This window comes from Danio rerio, chromosome 23 (assembly GCF_052040795.2).
Source record: "Danio rerio strain M-AB ecotype USA chromosome 23, GRCz13ab, whole genome shotgun sequence".
In the NCBI taxonomy this organism is placed as follows: domain Eukaryota; kingdom Metazoa; phylum Chordata; class Actinopteri; order Cypriniformes; family Danionidae; genus Danio; species Danio rerio.
The window spans coordinates 28,822,839-28,837,066 of NC_141043.1; the positions used below are offsets into that span (position 1 = coordinate 28,822,839).

Genomic DNA, 14,228 nt, shown 5'->3' on the forward strand with positions numbered 1-14,228 from the left:
CACCTAAAACCATCATTGGGGATGAGCAAATAATAGTAAAATGTACAAATGAAATCATACAAATTAACCTCTAAATCAAAAAGCTTGGCATTGGATTGTGTTGGCAGTCTCTGCATTGTCTTCTCAGCATTAAGAGTCGACAAGCTTTAATTTTACAGAGTCTGTAAGACAGTAGTTTTTTGTTTACTTCATTTTACTGCAGATGCATTTACAAACAACACACAACTCAACGCTGAATTTTCAGAAAGACTGAAAATAAAAGACAACAACTGTATTGGATCCAACACATCGGACCATGTTACACTGTTTATTACAGGGTCACTATTGCTTTGTCTGTTGTATGTGTTTTTAACCTAAATCACAGCCATGTCCATCTATTACTTAAACAGGCTGTTTAACGAGTTTACAACAGTGGGCAAACTGCTGTCTGTCCAACTTTGGGATGTACATGCAAAGTGCTGAAGTTTTTAGATATGCAAAACTGTTAGCCAACCAGAACAGTGGGTGATTACCTTTGAATTTACTATTTCCAGGCATATTCAAATGGTGTGTTGCAGTGCTCCAAATAATGATCCGGGTGACCATTGATTTTGTGATCAGGTGAGTTTTATTTACAGGTGCAGTAAATGATATTCCACCAAATATAGAGACACAATGGAAAATAAACACTCATCTCAAAAAGCTAAAAAAGAAAGAGATCCCCTGGGCTCTGCGTTGGTTGAGAAAATTTCACATTGAACCAAAACAAATGATCGGAATTGGCTTAAGATTGGCAATGAAAAAGCAAGAAATGCAACCTGCAGATCCTGGGAATTAAAAAAATAATAAAATAAAATGTACTTCTCCTAATACCAACAACTACCCACATTATTTCGATCACAAGATGCTACTTTAGGTTCTTGGCTCTACTTCTTCCTTGAACAGACCACCAATAAAATACATAAGACGTAACACAATTTACAATATACATAACTACACGGCAACATTCATGACAAAATTTTACTAACCCACATATAGATTAAATCAACATAAACACTTCAGTCTTTTTAAAGGTGGTATCAGTGCAGTGATGTGACATGCCAGTCTAATCTCAGAAGGAAACGTAAGTATTTTACAATTTGTAAAAAGACGTACAAGTTCAGTTGTATGGAAAAGTACGATTTTAAAAAGGACGGGTGGCACTAATCCTTGCCCCTAAACCCAACCGTCATTGGGGGATAAGCAAATCATATTAAACTTTATGAATGAGATCTTACGGACTTATACGAGTTAGCCGCTAAATCAAAAAGTTACAAATTGCAACGAGATTGTGATGGACATGCAGTATGAATAAACATGTATGAAATATGGCTATATGTATGTACACTGTAAAAAAACTGGGTTCCAGACAATTCCTTTATGTTGTCCCAACACAAATCGATGAAGTTAACCATCGGTTTTTTTACAAATATAAGTAGATTTCACATAAAATGTGCCTAAAAAGAATTTTGTTGTTTCATCTCATTTTAAATACAAGCAGCAAAAGTCAATTTTTAAGTGTACAGTCACAGAGTATCATATAGTGACAGTCTTTACTTGTAAGTTATGATTTTGTTTGTTAAATATTGCATCAGTTTTAAAATGAAACTTTTTTTGTGCAGCCATTTTGGCCAGGACTCCTCGGAAGAAGACAAGAGGTTTTCTTTCTCAATGGGAATATCCTGCTAAAATAAAGAATAAATGATGCTTTTTGTTGTCAAATATTAATAACATTATTAGTCTTCAGCACAAAACACAGAAAACAGTAAATGCAATTCCATTTCCGTCACTTTAATAAAATGATATGATCAATTAGTCATGACAGCATGTTTTTAGTTTATTGTAACTTATCAAACTAAGTTAATCATGTTCTAAGTTTAAAAATGTGCGCGAGCTGTTTTCAGCAAGTTTAACAAAATATAAGTTCAATGGACTCATAAGGTTAATTTGATTCAGCTATAAAAATTTAAAGCAACCAGGCTGTTTTTACAGTGTTAATGTTGTCCCAACACAAATTGATTAGGTTAACTTAATAGTTTTATTTTACAAATTTAAGTAGATTCAACATAAAATTGTCCCCAAAACAACTTAGGAATTGTTTTGCTACAGGCAATTTTAAATAAGTAGTTTGAACAAGTAGCAAAAGTAAAAAATTGAGTGTACAGTCACAGGGTATCATATGGTGACAGTCTATACTTCTATATTATGATTTTGTTTGTTTGATCTTTTTGTATCTATTTTAAAATGAAACCTTTTTGTGCTGCCATTTTAACCAGGATTCCCTGGAATAAGAGATCTTGTGTCTCGATGGAAAAATCCAGGTAAAATAAAGAATAAACGATGCTTTTTGATGTCAAATATTAATAGCATTATTTATTTCTTATTAAACTGTTACTCATGTTCTTAATGTTAAGCAAGATGTTTTAAGTCAATTTAACATATTATAAGGTCAATGCACTAATAAGGTTAATTTGGTTTAGCTTAAAATTTTAAGGTAAAAATGTCATGTTGTTCCAACACAAATCGATTAAGTTAACTTAATCATTTTTTTTTTTTTACAAATTTAAGTCGATTCAAGATAAAATTGTGCTCAAAACATCTTAAATTGTGCAGCAAAAGTCTTTTTTTTTGAGTGTACAGTCACAGAGTATCATATAGTCTCAGTCCATACTTAATTATGATTTTGTTTGTTTAATATTTTTGTATTTGTTTTAAAATGAAACTTTTTTGAATCCACAGAAGAAGAGATCTTGTATCTCGATGGAAATATCCTGGTGAAATGAAGAATAAACAATGATATATTTTAACTGCTATTTACTAAATATTAAAAACACAAGTCAGATATGCTATTAATATTTGTACAAAAGGCAGTTCATGAGCCATTTAAAATGCTTTCCTTCTATCTTAAAGAGAAAGGCATTGGTCCAATAGTTAAGAATCTAACCTGCTAACACAAAAGTAGGAGGCTTGTTTACAGGAGATGATGAATAATGTGGACAGAACTGCTGAAGTTCCTCTTTTGTTGCAGGGATGTAATGGCGTTAAGGATACGGGTGATGTGCTGGAGGAAAGTGAGAATTATAAAAGATCTCTTGAAAATAAAAGGGTTTAATTGTTAGACTTAACAAATTGTGTTTATCTGGAGATACGGTATGTCAGAGGAGTTGGAAAATAGACAAAACTAATGCATGAGAGAAGAGGAAGGCATTGGTCTAGTTAAGAATCTAACCTGCTAACACAAAAGTAGATTGAAACAAGTTACAGCTCTCGAGTGTTTGAAGGCAAATAATTAGTGTCGGAAATGAAGCTGATATACTGCATGTTGTCAAACACTGCATTTGTGCGATTTCTTATCAAACTAATGGGAATCGGACAAATCAGGATGACTAAATGAGTCTGTGTAAACCCTCCACTCCTTTCGTTCCTTTCCTGACTAAACAAAAGTCTTCTCGCTCCTAATGATTCATTCCCCGATGTGACAATGTGAGCTTAAAAAGATGCAGACTTGGAGAAAAAATTATAGCAAACTTGTCTATTTGAGTTTCTATCATCCTGTTGCCATAGCCACAGCTGTCATATGGATTGGCCGCTCTATACAAGCCTGGTTACTGTTTAACCTCTCCACCCACATTTGCCCAGATTAGGAAAATCAATAAGATAACAGGAGTACCGGCCTTACCTTGCACCAACAACACCTTCACCAGAAACACGGAGGACTGTGCAATACTTATGAGTTACTATACTCCATCATCTTTTACATTTTAGAAGACAAAAAAAACCCTGTGAAATACAGTGGTGGTGGGGAGAAAAAGAGGAGACAACATGGTGAATGTGAACACTCAGGTTAGCACCCATATGGAGGCACCGTATGGTAAGTGCTCAGTTTTGTAACGAAGGCTTTCTGGGGGGAAAAAAAACATGGTGGTGCTTTGGTGATCTTGCTGGAACATGTTGTTTGGTGATGTTTTAGCTTTCATCGCCATTGTGGAGAGCTTGTGGTGCACGGATGCAGTTCGGGAGGTGTGGCAAATCCTTAATGATTGGTAAATAGAGGGCCTATTTGCAGGAGAAGATGAATAGTGTGGACAGGAGCGCTAAGTTCCTCTTTTCTAGCTGGGATGTAATGGCGTTAAGGATTATGGATGAAGTGCTGGAGGAAAGTGACTATTCGTCACCTTAGAATTATAAGGTTCTGTCTGGCATTTTTGTCAAAATTGAGTTATTGAGATATCCTTATTAAATGACAACTTATTTACATTATGGGATGCTTTTTTTATAAGTTGTTTACATGTTAAGACTTTTTATTTTAAAAACAAATGTTACTCACATACTGTTTGCTATGGAATGCAAAAACTTTAAAGCTCAATTTCTCAACATCAGTCAGAACGCAGATAGAAACCTTATAATTCCAAGGTGATGAATTATAGAAGATCTTTTAAAAATAAAAGTGTTTAATCGTTAGAGTTAACAAAGTGAGTTTTACTGGAGATAAGGTAATTCAGGGGAGTTGGAAAACAGACAAAACTGATGCATGATACCAAAATTTCTGAACTATACAGTAATTATACAGAATTATACATATCTGAATTATACAGGATTGTGATATGAGTGTAATAACATGTAATAGTGCACATGTATTCTCTATTTATTTCCTTTTTGACCAAGTTATTTTAAAAAAAGCATGTTTGATAATAAATGCACCTTTACAGTTTTCAATATTTCAAAATAATTCAGAAGGCAGACAGAACCTCATATTTCCAAGGTGATGAATTAAAAAACATCTTTAAGGAATAAAAGTGTTTAATTGTTATACTTAACAAAGTGTGTTTTTCTGGAGATATGGTAATTCAGGGAAGTTGAAAAATAGACAAAACTAATGTATAATAACAACATATCTGAATTATACAGTAATTATTCAGAATTATGTATATCTGAATTATACAGGATTGTGATACGAGTATAATAACATGTAATACTGCACATCTATTCTCTATTTATTTCCTTTTTGACCAAGTTATTTGTAAAAAATCATGTTTGATAATAAATGCATCTTTACAGTTTCACTTTACAGTTGCACTTGTTTAATCAAAACTAAAGTGAAACGGTACACATTTTTACATTTTTAAAAAAAAGTATATTTTAATATTTTGAAAATTTTATTTAAATGTAATGTATGAAATCGGCCTACAGCAAAACAATATGCATGACAATATTACATAGCGGTAAGTGTGTTGTTTATGTAATGTAATATAAATGTAAATTATTACAATTAAAAGATTTTATTACAATTTTGTTATGTTTAATAATAGCACATTGAAGATTTTAATCACAGGGTTAATAACATATAAGATAATTTCTAATACTTAAAAAAATCTATATTTTAATAGTATTTTTGATCAAAATACATTAAATATATATTAATAATATATTAACTTATTTTTTATGTTATTTATTACAGCTAAATTAAATTAATATCAAGTATCAGATAATGCTTTAGAAATGTTTCTAATATGCTCATTTAGTGTTCAGCAATTCTAAAATAATAATTATTATAAAAGCTGGTTTATCATTTTAGCCAGCACCATGATGCATTAAGATTTGGATTTTTTGAATAGAAAGTGTCAAGTACTATATATTCATTGATAAATCTTTTATAAAATCAAACCTTTGTATTCACCTTAAGTTTAAAAAGTACATGCACAATGCTTTGCAAACAACTTATGTCAACTGTAGCATCCTTGTGTGTCTGATTCATGGATGCCTCAGCCAGTTCCTTATGTTCAGACACTGTTAGTTATTCTTAATTTGATATATAACATCTAATAACCGTCGTTAAGTCAGTATGCCTGCTGTATGTATTTTCTCATACGCTTGGTCAAACAAGCAGTATTATAATCATGTGCTGTATTTCAACACATGCATGCTTGAGTTATTTATGGCTACACATTTGCCCTGTAATAGTGCTCTCTTGTGTAAAGAAACATTTACATTATTATTGCAATTTGGTCTAGATGATTTCAGAGCTAGGCTACTGTAATGCGTTTTTTTGGGAACACAAGGAAAGCGCTTGCATTAAATGCTAGGACAAAATGCTACTGACATAACATTGCGTTGAAGGAGGCTTAACCATTTTAGCATATTAACAGCAGCCAAGAAAACTAATTTTACAACATTATAGGTCAGCTAGCCTTTTGCTAACATCATGAATCAACACTGGACAAGAGTATATTTATGACTAATAATTTTATAAATAAATAAATAAATAAATAAATAAATAAAAGTAATAAATTTAAGTACAGTTAAACCTTATAATATACTTAAGCTTTAACAACTATGCATATAGAAAGTGCATATGGAAAGTGAAAGGCCAATATTTTTGGCCCTCAATTTTAAATTTGACCATGTTAATGCACAGTTTGACCAACTATATAGTAAAGGATTATTGTCATTCAGTTCTTTGTAAATTAATATGTTTGCCTCACCATCTATTCCCATGTGAACCAACATCTTTTTGGCATGATCAGTTTGATCCATAGCTCACTTTGTATGGTGTTGTACTTGTAGAGCAGTGGTTCGCAGGTCTAACGCCCTATTCACACGGGGCTTTAGCGTCAACGCTTGACTGAAGGCGTGTCTGAAGTTGGAGCTGAAACGATCGTCATAGAAGCGTCAGCCAATGAAATTCAGTCAGCAATAGGCCACTGTCTGAGCTGGTGTATTTGCATACAGCAATCTGATTGGCTGACGCTTCCATCGGCGCTTGAAAAGTTGAGCTGGTCCCAACTTCTGCAGCGAGGAACGCTTCTGAAGCGGCGCCGACGGATCCACAATGCAGTTCGGCAACGCCTGACGTCACCCATTCAAAGTGAATGGGAAGCGTTGACGCTGACGCCCCGTGTGAATAGGGCGTAAGTGATCTGTATGACAAGCCCCGCCTTCTTGTCATGTTGTACGAGAAGTACATGTATCTGAAAAATACAACAAAACATATTAAGTAGTGTATTTCAGAGTTTCAATAACATATTCAGCACCCTCTAGTGGATTTAACATTTGAAAAATGCAACAAAATATACACAGAGCTATGTATTTTGTTTTGCAAAAAATGTAGACTGAGGCACATATTTCATTTGGCCTGGGTTGATATTTGCATATGACACACAGTGGTGCACAAAAGTCTTAGATCTGTGCAATTATAAGATTTGTTGTTTTAGCAAAAGTATAATGACAATGTGTGTGTGTGTGTGTGTGTGTGTGTATCTCATCCTCTACTTGAACAGTGAAATCATTTTTGTAAACTGGTCTATTTCTCAGACCTGAATTTTATAGTTTACTGTATGTAAACGGGATTACCCGCAGCCTTGCCATCAGAAACAGCACAACACATGTGTACTATAGTGCATTCATTCATTTTCTTTTCGGCTTTATCCCTTTATTAATCTGGGGTCGCCACAGCAGAATGAACCGCCAACTTATCAAGCATATGTTTTACACAGCGGATGCCCTTCCAACTGCAACCCATCACTGGAAAACACCCCTAAACTCCCATTCACACACATACACTACAGACAATTTAGCTTACCTAATTCACCTACTATATAGTGCATGTCTTTGGACTTGTGAGGGAAACCAGAGCACCTGGAGGAAACCCATGTGAACATGGGGAGAACATGCAAACTCCACACAGAAATGCCAACTGGGTGTTTTCCAGGCTCGAACCAGTGACCTTCTGGCTATGAGGCGATTGTGCTACCCACTGTGCCACCGTGCTGCCCTACTACAGTGCATTATTTGATTTTTGTGATGTACAATACACACATCTTACACATGCATTTTAAATGGTTTTTCCACAATTTACACAAGATGAACTCTAAAAAACTGTGTTGTTTCAACTAAACTTGGGTTAAATATGGACAAATCATATTTGATCCTAATTTGGGTTGAACAACTCTTATTTAGAGAGTCAACACTAAACCAGGCTGTTGTTTCCAGTTGGAAAAAAAACATAGACAAAGCAATGACACCGACAACAATTAAAAGAAAATAAACTTCAGAAAATATCAAAAACAAGACACCATGTTAAAAGGAGTTTAGAGTTAGTGGATTAAACTCTGACCACATCTCTGTTTTTTATTTTGTACAGACATTTTAATTGATCATTTCTTTTGTAAAGTTACTAAACAAGAATTTATCTATGAATCAAGTGTCATTGTTTGTGGATGCTTTTAAATGGAGTATACGTTAAAAGCAACTGTAATATGAAATATTCTTTAGGCATAATGCTACAGTTGTGTAAATCTTCTGTGAAACCCAACAGTCAAATTTATCAAATGAAATGAGTGTAGTTAACTCAAAATTGACTGAAATTAAATTCTACTCATTTGAAAAGAGTTTTAAACTCAGTGTTGAATTTAATGAGTTTATCAAATACCTCATTACTTTAACTTAAATAAAGTAAGTCCCCATGTAGATTAGTTTTTTAACTCAAATGGTTTGAGTTGCCTTACCTTATTTGGTTTTACAGTACTCAGTTGGTTTGAGTTATCTTCATTTATTGGGTTTTAATGTGCTCATATTGCTGTTTACTCAAATGGATTAAGTTTACAGTACTTATTAGGATTAGTTTTTGAGCTTAAATGGTTTGTTGCGATCGGTTTCCTCAAATGGTTTAAGTTACCTTAACTTCTTTGGTTTTACAGTGTATAAAGAGAGGCATGAAATAATTTCTTGCCTATTGCAACTTGCAGACAGTTGAACAGTTGAGTTTTTTAGGATCATGGTCTAAAATAAGACTCAATACTTCAGTTGAAGAGCTCTTGAGTGAGAAGCTCCGTTTGCCTTAAAACGCTGGATGAGTCTGAGCTGGACGTCCAGCAGCTAAACATCTGAGACTTTTCAATGCCAGAACGGTCAACAGAGTCAACAAGCTTCAACCGCAGGAATGCTGCTAAAAGTGAAACTTCTTCAAATACTGTCTTCCACGTCTGAAAATATATGTTCCTTTGGTCAGTAGTCACTTCAGAAGCATTTGTTTCTTCTGGTCACAGATAATATGATCTTTGTTTAATTTGCAGCAAAGTAAAATGATATATAATTATTACATTTTTCTCAATTGAAAATGTGAAATTATTTGAAATTACTCCTAAACAAGTTGAAACAGATTTTTTTGTGTTGCAATGGTTGTCAATAGGTGCACATATACATGATTACCAATGAAATTCAGTTCCAAGTGCTGGGAAAAAGGCTAAAAATATTTGAATATTTAAAAATAGAAATACGTTTTTAATTCTGTGTTATGAGAGATTACTTGAATAGCTCTGTTTGGAAAGATTTAATTCATTTAAATCAACTGTGGATGGCGCAAGAAGGTCACTGGTTCAAACCTTGGCTGGATCAGCTGGCATTCCTGTGTGGAGTTTGCATGTTCTCCCCATGTTCATGTGGATTTCCTCCAGGTGCTCCAGTTTTCCCCACAAGTCCAAAAACATGCACCATAAGTGAATTGGGTAAGCTAAATTGTCCGAAGTGTATGTGTGTGAATGACAGTGTATGGGTGTTTTCCAGGGCATCTGCTGTGTAAAAAACATATCCTAGATAAGTTGGTGGTTCATTCTGCTGTGGTGACCCCTGTTTAATAAAGGGACTAAGCTGAAAAGAAAATGAATGAATGAATGAATGAATGAAATACCTCTGCTGTATGACATCCCACTTGAAAAAAGTTGTTGAGTTTAGTAAAACTGCAAGTGAATTTCCTAAATTATTACAAAGATATGGCAAGTAACATTAAATTAAATATTATGAGATGACATTATTGTTCTAGTAGAAGTAAAAAAGACAGATTTTTTTGTTTGTGTGTGTTGTAAAGCATATTCAGATGCCGTAAAATATGCATCATTTAAAATAAAGATGGTTATTTCAAATGTTCCATATATCATAGAATACAGAAAAAAATGTATGATGGTTTCCACCAAATTATTAAGCATTTAAAGCAACTGTATCCAATGAAATTAACTAATTTCTAATCATTTATTTTATCTTTGCTATGATGACAGTAAATTATATTTTACTAGATATTTTTTCAAGACACTTCTATACAGCTTAAAGTGACATTTAAAGGCTTAACTAGGTTAATTAGGTTAACTAGGCAGGTTAGGGTAATTAAGGCAAGTTATTGTATAACAGTGGTTTGTTCTGTAGACTATCGAAAAAAATAAATAAAGCTTAAAGGGGTTAATAATATTGTCCCTAAAAAAATTCAAAACTGCTTTTATTCTAGCTGAAATAAAACAAATAAGACTTTCTCCAGAAGAAAAAAATATTATCAGACATGCTGTGAAAATCCTTGCTCTGTTAAACATAAAAAATTCAAAGGGGGACTATTGCTTTTGACTTCAACTGTACATTTCACAATGCTTTGATTTTTAAAATATAATTTTTAATATATATATATATATATATATATATATATATATATATATATATATATATATATATTTATAATTATTAGTAATAATTAATTGACTTAATTGTCTTAGTGAGCAGAAAACAACAAAAAGGAAAACAAATAAAAATCCTACCAACTCCAAACTGTTAAACATGATCAGCAAAATAACTCAATAATCAATTAAGCAATATCTTCTTTACTGACTACACACACGTCAAAATGACCCATTATTGGGAGAATCTGGGTCTTCAGAAACAGGAAGTGCCAGATATGAATTATGCCCTCTGTACGCTTGACACTATTAGGCTGTGCATGAGCCCCCAATCAAATCTCATTGTGACAGGCATTAAGGGATTATGCGAGCTGCCGGTCAGCGTGTGTTCAGCCAACTAACACACACACACATACACTGACCACTGCATGGACAGATCACTGGAGAAACGAGGGTCTCAGGACCGCAAAACACAGCAGGATGTATGAAGGACACTTCAGCACAACACCAGGTACACCATAGTAATTCACTGCTTCTTTGAGTTTGTTTATTCAGTGCTGCGTACAAAACTGCACAAATTTATCTAAGTTTCTCACAGTAATTGACATTACCAGGACAGAAATTGGACATTTGGAAAGAAATTAGCCTATTGAGATGATAAATGTTGGAGCGTACACTCAAAAACAATGAATCACGATGAAGTTAATCATGAACTGTCTGTAACCTTTTGATTTTTTTTTTATTTGTCAAATATTTAAAAATGTATGTTGGCAGATTCCTAAATTTGAAATCAGAAATCTAAATTTGTTAAAATCGAATACTATTGAATCTAATCAGTTAAAAAATATGAATGGTATAAAAGATATGCTATAAAAATATCTAGCTGTAGAAAAAGCCAGATCTGATTAGTTAAATTGGTAATACTTTTGAAAAATGGTCCATTAATGTCTTTACTAACACTGACTAGGTGTGAATAATCTTGCAAAGCCTTTACCTTAAATAAACCTAATTTACATCCATAAAGTTAAATAAATGCTGTAATAAATATATGACTAATTGTTCATGTTTGTAAATACATTAGCTAAAGGACCATTATTTAAAGTGTTACCATTAAATTCTATAAGATTATACTGAATATTCAGGGGAAAATGCAACTTTATACCCCACACTATAGTTGAGAGCAGAAATAAGAAGTTGAATTTAGAAATAAGAGGCATTTAAAACACATTGAATGTATTGATTTTATTGCATAAATCATGCTCTTATTTGTTTCCTTTATGTTTAACCAGCAAATCACATCAAGTATATTAGTTCAATTATGCCGAAAGTATGTAATCCAAAGGGATGGAAATTTAAGATGGCATCCAGAATACATAAATCATATTTGTTAGGCCTAAATATTTATTTCTTGGTCAAATATTTTAAAGCTGATCTTTTCAACATGTGAATGTGGCAAGAATGTGATTTGTTGAGCTCTAGGTTGTGGTTTTGCTTTGGTTCCTTGTGTCAGAATAGGTGCTGTGGTTTGACAGACAGTGTATGTTTTAATCACTGGAGTCCTGACACTTTATTCAGGGGGATTCAAGTCACGCATTGGTGTTGGTCCACGGCTATGTGACTCTGTATCTGTAATTGAGAGATTTGTCCACATGGAGGAGCTGCTTAATAGTGTACTTGATGGTAACTACTGTATGCACACTGTGAATGTTGGGGATATGAATTATTGGTTACATTTTTGTGCTATCAAATTCATAACAGACACAATAAAACATAAATACAATAAATTTAGACCATAGGAAACAAATGAATTTAACTGACTAAACTTAACGTGATGAACATGTTGTGATTCCACAGGAGAATCTACATAAAATGTACTTTTAATAAGTCTAAGAGTTTATTTAATCCATTACAAAATAATGAACACATTTAACTGGTACAAGAAAAACCGGGGTTTTGACTAACAAATTTGGTTAAAAAGTCGCCTTTTCTATGCAAGAAAAGCTAAATAAAGTATACACCATCACTAAGTATCATTAATTAACAGTTCATTTTCTCTTCTTTGATTAGCGGTCATACTTTCTCAATTTGTATGTCTCTGTGTGTTATCACAAATGAAACAACTGAAACAAAGTTGAATATCTAAAATGTAGATTGCCCTTTATTTAAACAAGTTCTTGTTATGTCATGATATCACTTTTGGCCTATGTGCATATTTCTCTATGAGTCAAACGTCTTAGAACATTATTAAATGACTGTTTTGAACTGACTAAATATCTAATTACATATTACAATATTTGAAGAACAGTTTGAATGAATAGTTAATATATACAAGGTAAACACAAGCTATAACATTTTTATTTGCTCTATATTTTGTTTTAAGATCTGGATTTAAAATTGATTAAAATCTTATCAATATGACCCACTTTAAAAATAATGAATGTAATCTAAAATGTAATGAAACCTTTTTCAAGTATAAACAGGTTACATAATGTAAAAAAGAACAGACCGATTAAGATCCTACATGTGCTGTATCATTGCAGGAACGCAGCCATCATCCAGGAATAATGAACAACACAAGAAGTTTCCATAGTGTAGTTAAAGCGGTTAAACAGTGATTACACCAGTGCAACATCATAGTCATTAAACAATTATATGATTTATTTTGGTAACACTTTATATCGGTAGTCTCCTTAGACATTCTTTTGTTTGTAAATATGTTTGAAACTTCTTATGGTCCCCTAACAGATCTTCTGCTGATTATGAGAAACTAGGGAAGTACATTTCAAGTTATTACTCAAAATCCCTAACAGTCTACTAATGCTGTACACCATGATTTTTTCCACAATTTTTTACTTAAAGTTGAATCTTATATAAATTTAAGGGATAGTTTAACCAAAAAAAGAAAATTTCCTAACCATTTGCTCACCATCAAGTGGTTCTAAAAAAGTATAAAAAGATCCTCTACATTTTACTTGTGGTTAAAAATGAAATATTTCATTCTTTAATTATTGAATACAAGTGATTACTTACTGATACATATATTTTATGTTTTACTAACACATTACACAGAATCTAAGTATATATATCGTCACCTTAGATTTATTAGGTTCTATCTGACATTTTTGTCAAAATTGAGTTATTGACATATTCTTTTAAAATGAAAACTTGTTTACATTATGGCATGTTTTTTTTTATAAGTTGTTTACATTTTAAGACTTTTTATTTAAAAACAAACACACATACTGTTATCAATATAAAATGCAAAAACTTTGAAGCAATATCTCAAAATCATTCAGAACGCAGATAGAACCATAATAATTCCAAAGTGACGATATGTAAACCATTATCTGAACTGACAGATAAAAACTAGAATTACAGAAGTAAAAGGAAGAGAACAAAATATATACACAAAATCAAATAAAATAGATTACAGTATTTAAAAGGAAATAATACCCCATAACAATACCCCATCCCCTCCCTCCGTCTGTTTATGTCTGTAGTGCACACCAGTAGGGAAGGCTGAAAATGGGAGCTGGCATACGATCTAGCAATATCCCCAACAAACATCTATTAAATCTCTCCACTCCAAATACCTTATGAACAGTTCCCATATTTAAATTTTTAAATGTAAAAATTTGGTGACGCAGTGGTGCAGTAAGTAGTGCTGTCGCCTCACAGCAAGAAGGTTGCTGGGTCGAGCCTTGGCTTAGTTGGCGTTTCTGTGTGGAGTTTGCATGTTCTCCCTGCGTTTGCGTGGGTTTCCTCCGGGTTCTTCTG

General features: G+C 32.9%; 1 protein-coding gene and 1 long non-coding RNA gene across 6 annotated transcripts in view; one reads left to right on the top strand and one right to left on the bottom strand.

Moving 5' to 3' along the window:
- Positions 1-601: 601 nt before the first annotated feature.
- Positions 602-14,228, bottom strand: part of LOC141380497 (uncharacterized) — a 40,262-nt gene continuing 26,635 nt past the window's right edge. The window contains exons 3-6 of one of the 2 annotated variants that reach the window (XR_015523658.1): positions 6,927-6,986; positions 6,501-6,599; positions 2,963-3,079; positions 602-1,703 (exon numbers count right to left, since the gene is read on the bottom strand). This is a non-coding gene — a long non-coding RNA (uncharacterized LOC141380497). Of the gene's footprint in view, positions 2,790-2,962; positions 3,080-6,500; positions 6,600-6,926; positions 6,987-14,228 lie in introns of both variants that reach the window. The other variant, XR_015523657.1, reaches the window with a different exon arrangement.
- The window catches only part of hnf4a (hepatocyte nuclear factor 4, alpha), a 34,393-nt gene continuing 23,885 nt past the window's right edge, over positions 3,721-14,228 (top strand). For 2 of the 4 annotated variants that reach the window (XM_087305184.1, XM_087305185.1), the window contains exon 1: positions 3,721-3,889. In XM_087305184.1, coding sequence (XP_087161310.1) covers positions 3,841-3,889 — 49 coding nt within the window. In that variant the 5' untranslated portion in view covers positions 3,721-3,840. Of the gene's footprint in view, positions 3,890-10,792; positions 10,963-14,228 lie in introns of those variants that run through there. The other 2 variants (XM_087305189.1, XM_087305188.1) reach the window with 2 other exon arrangements.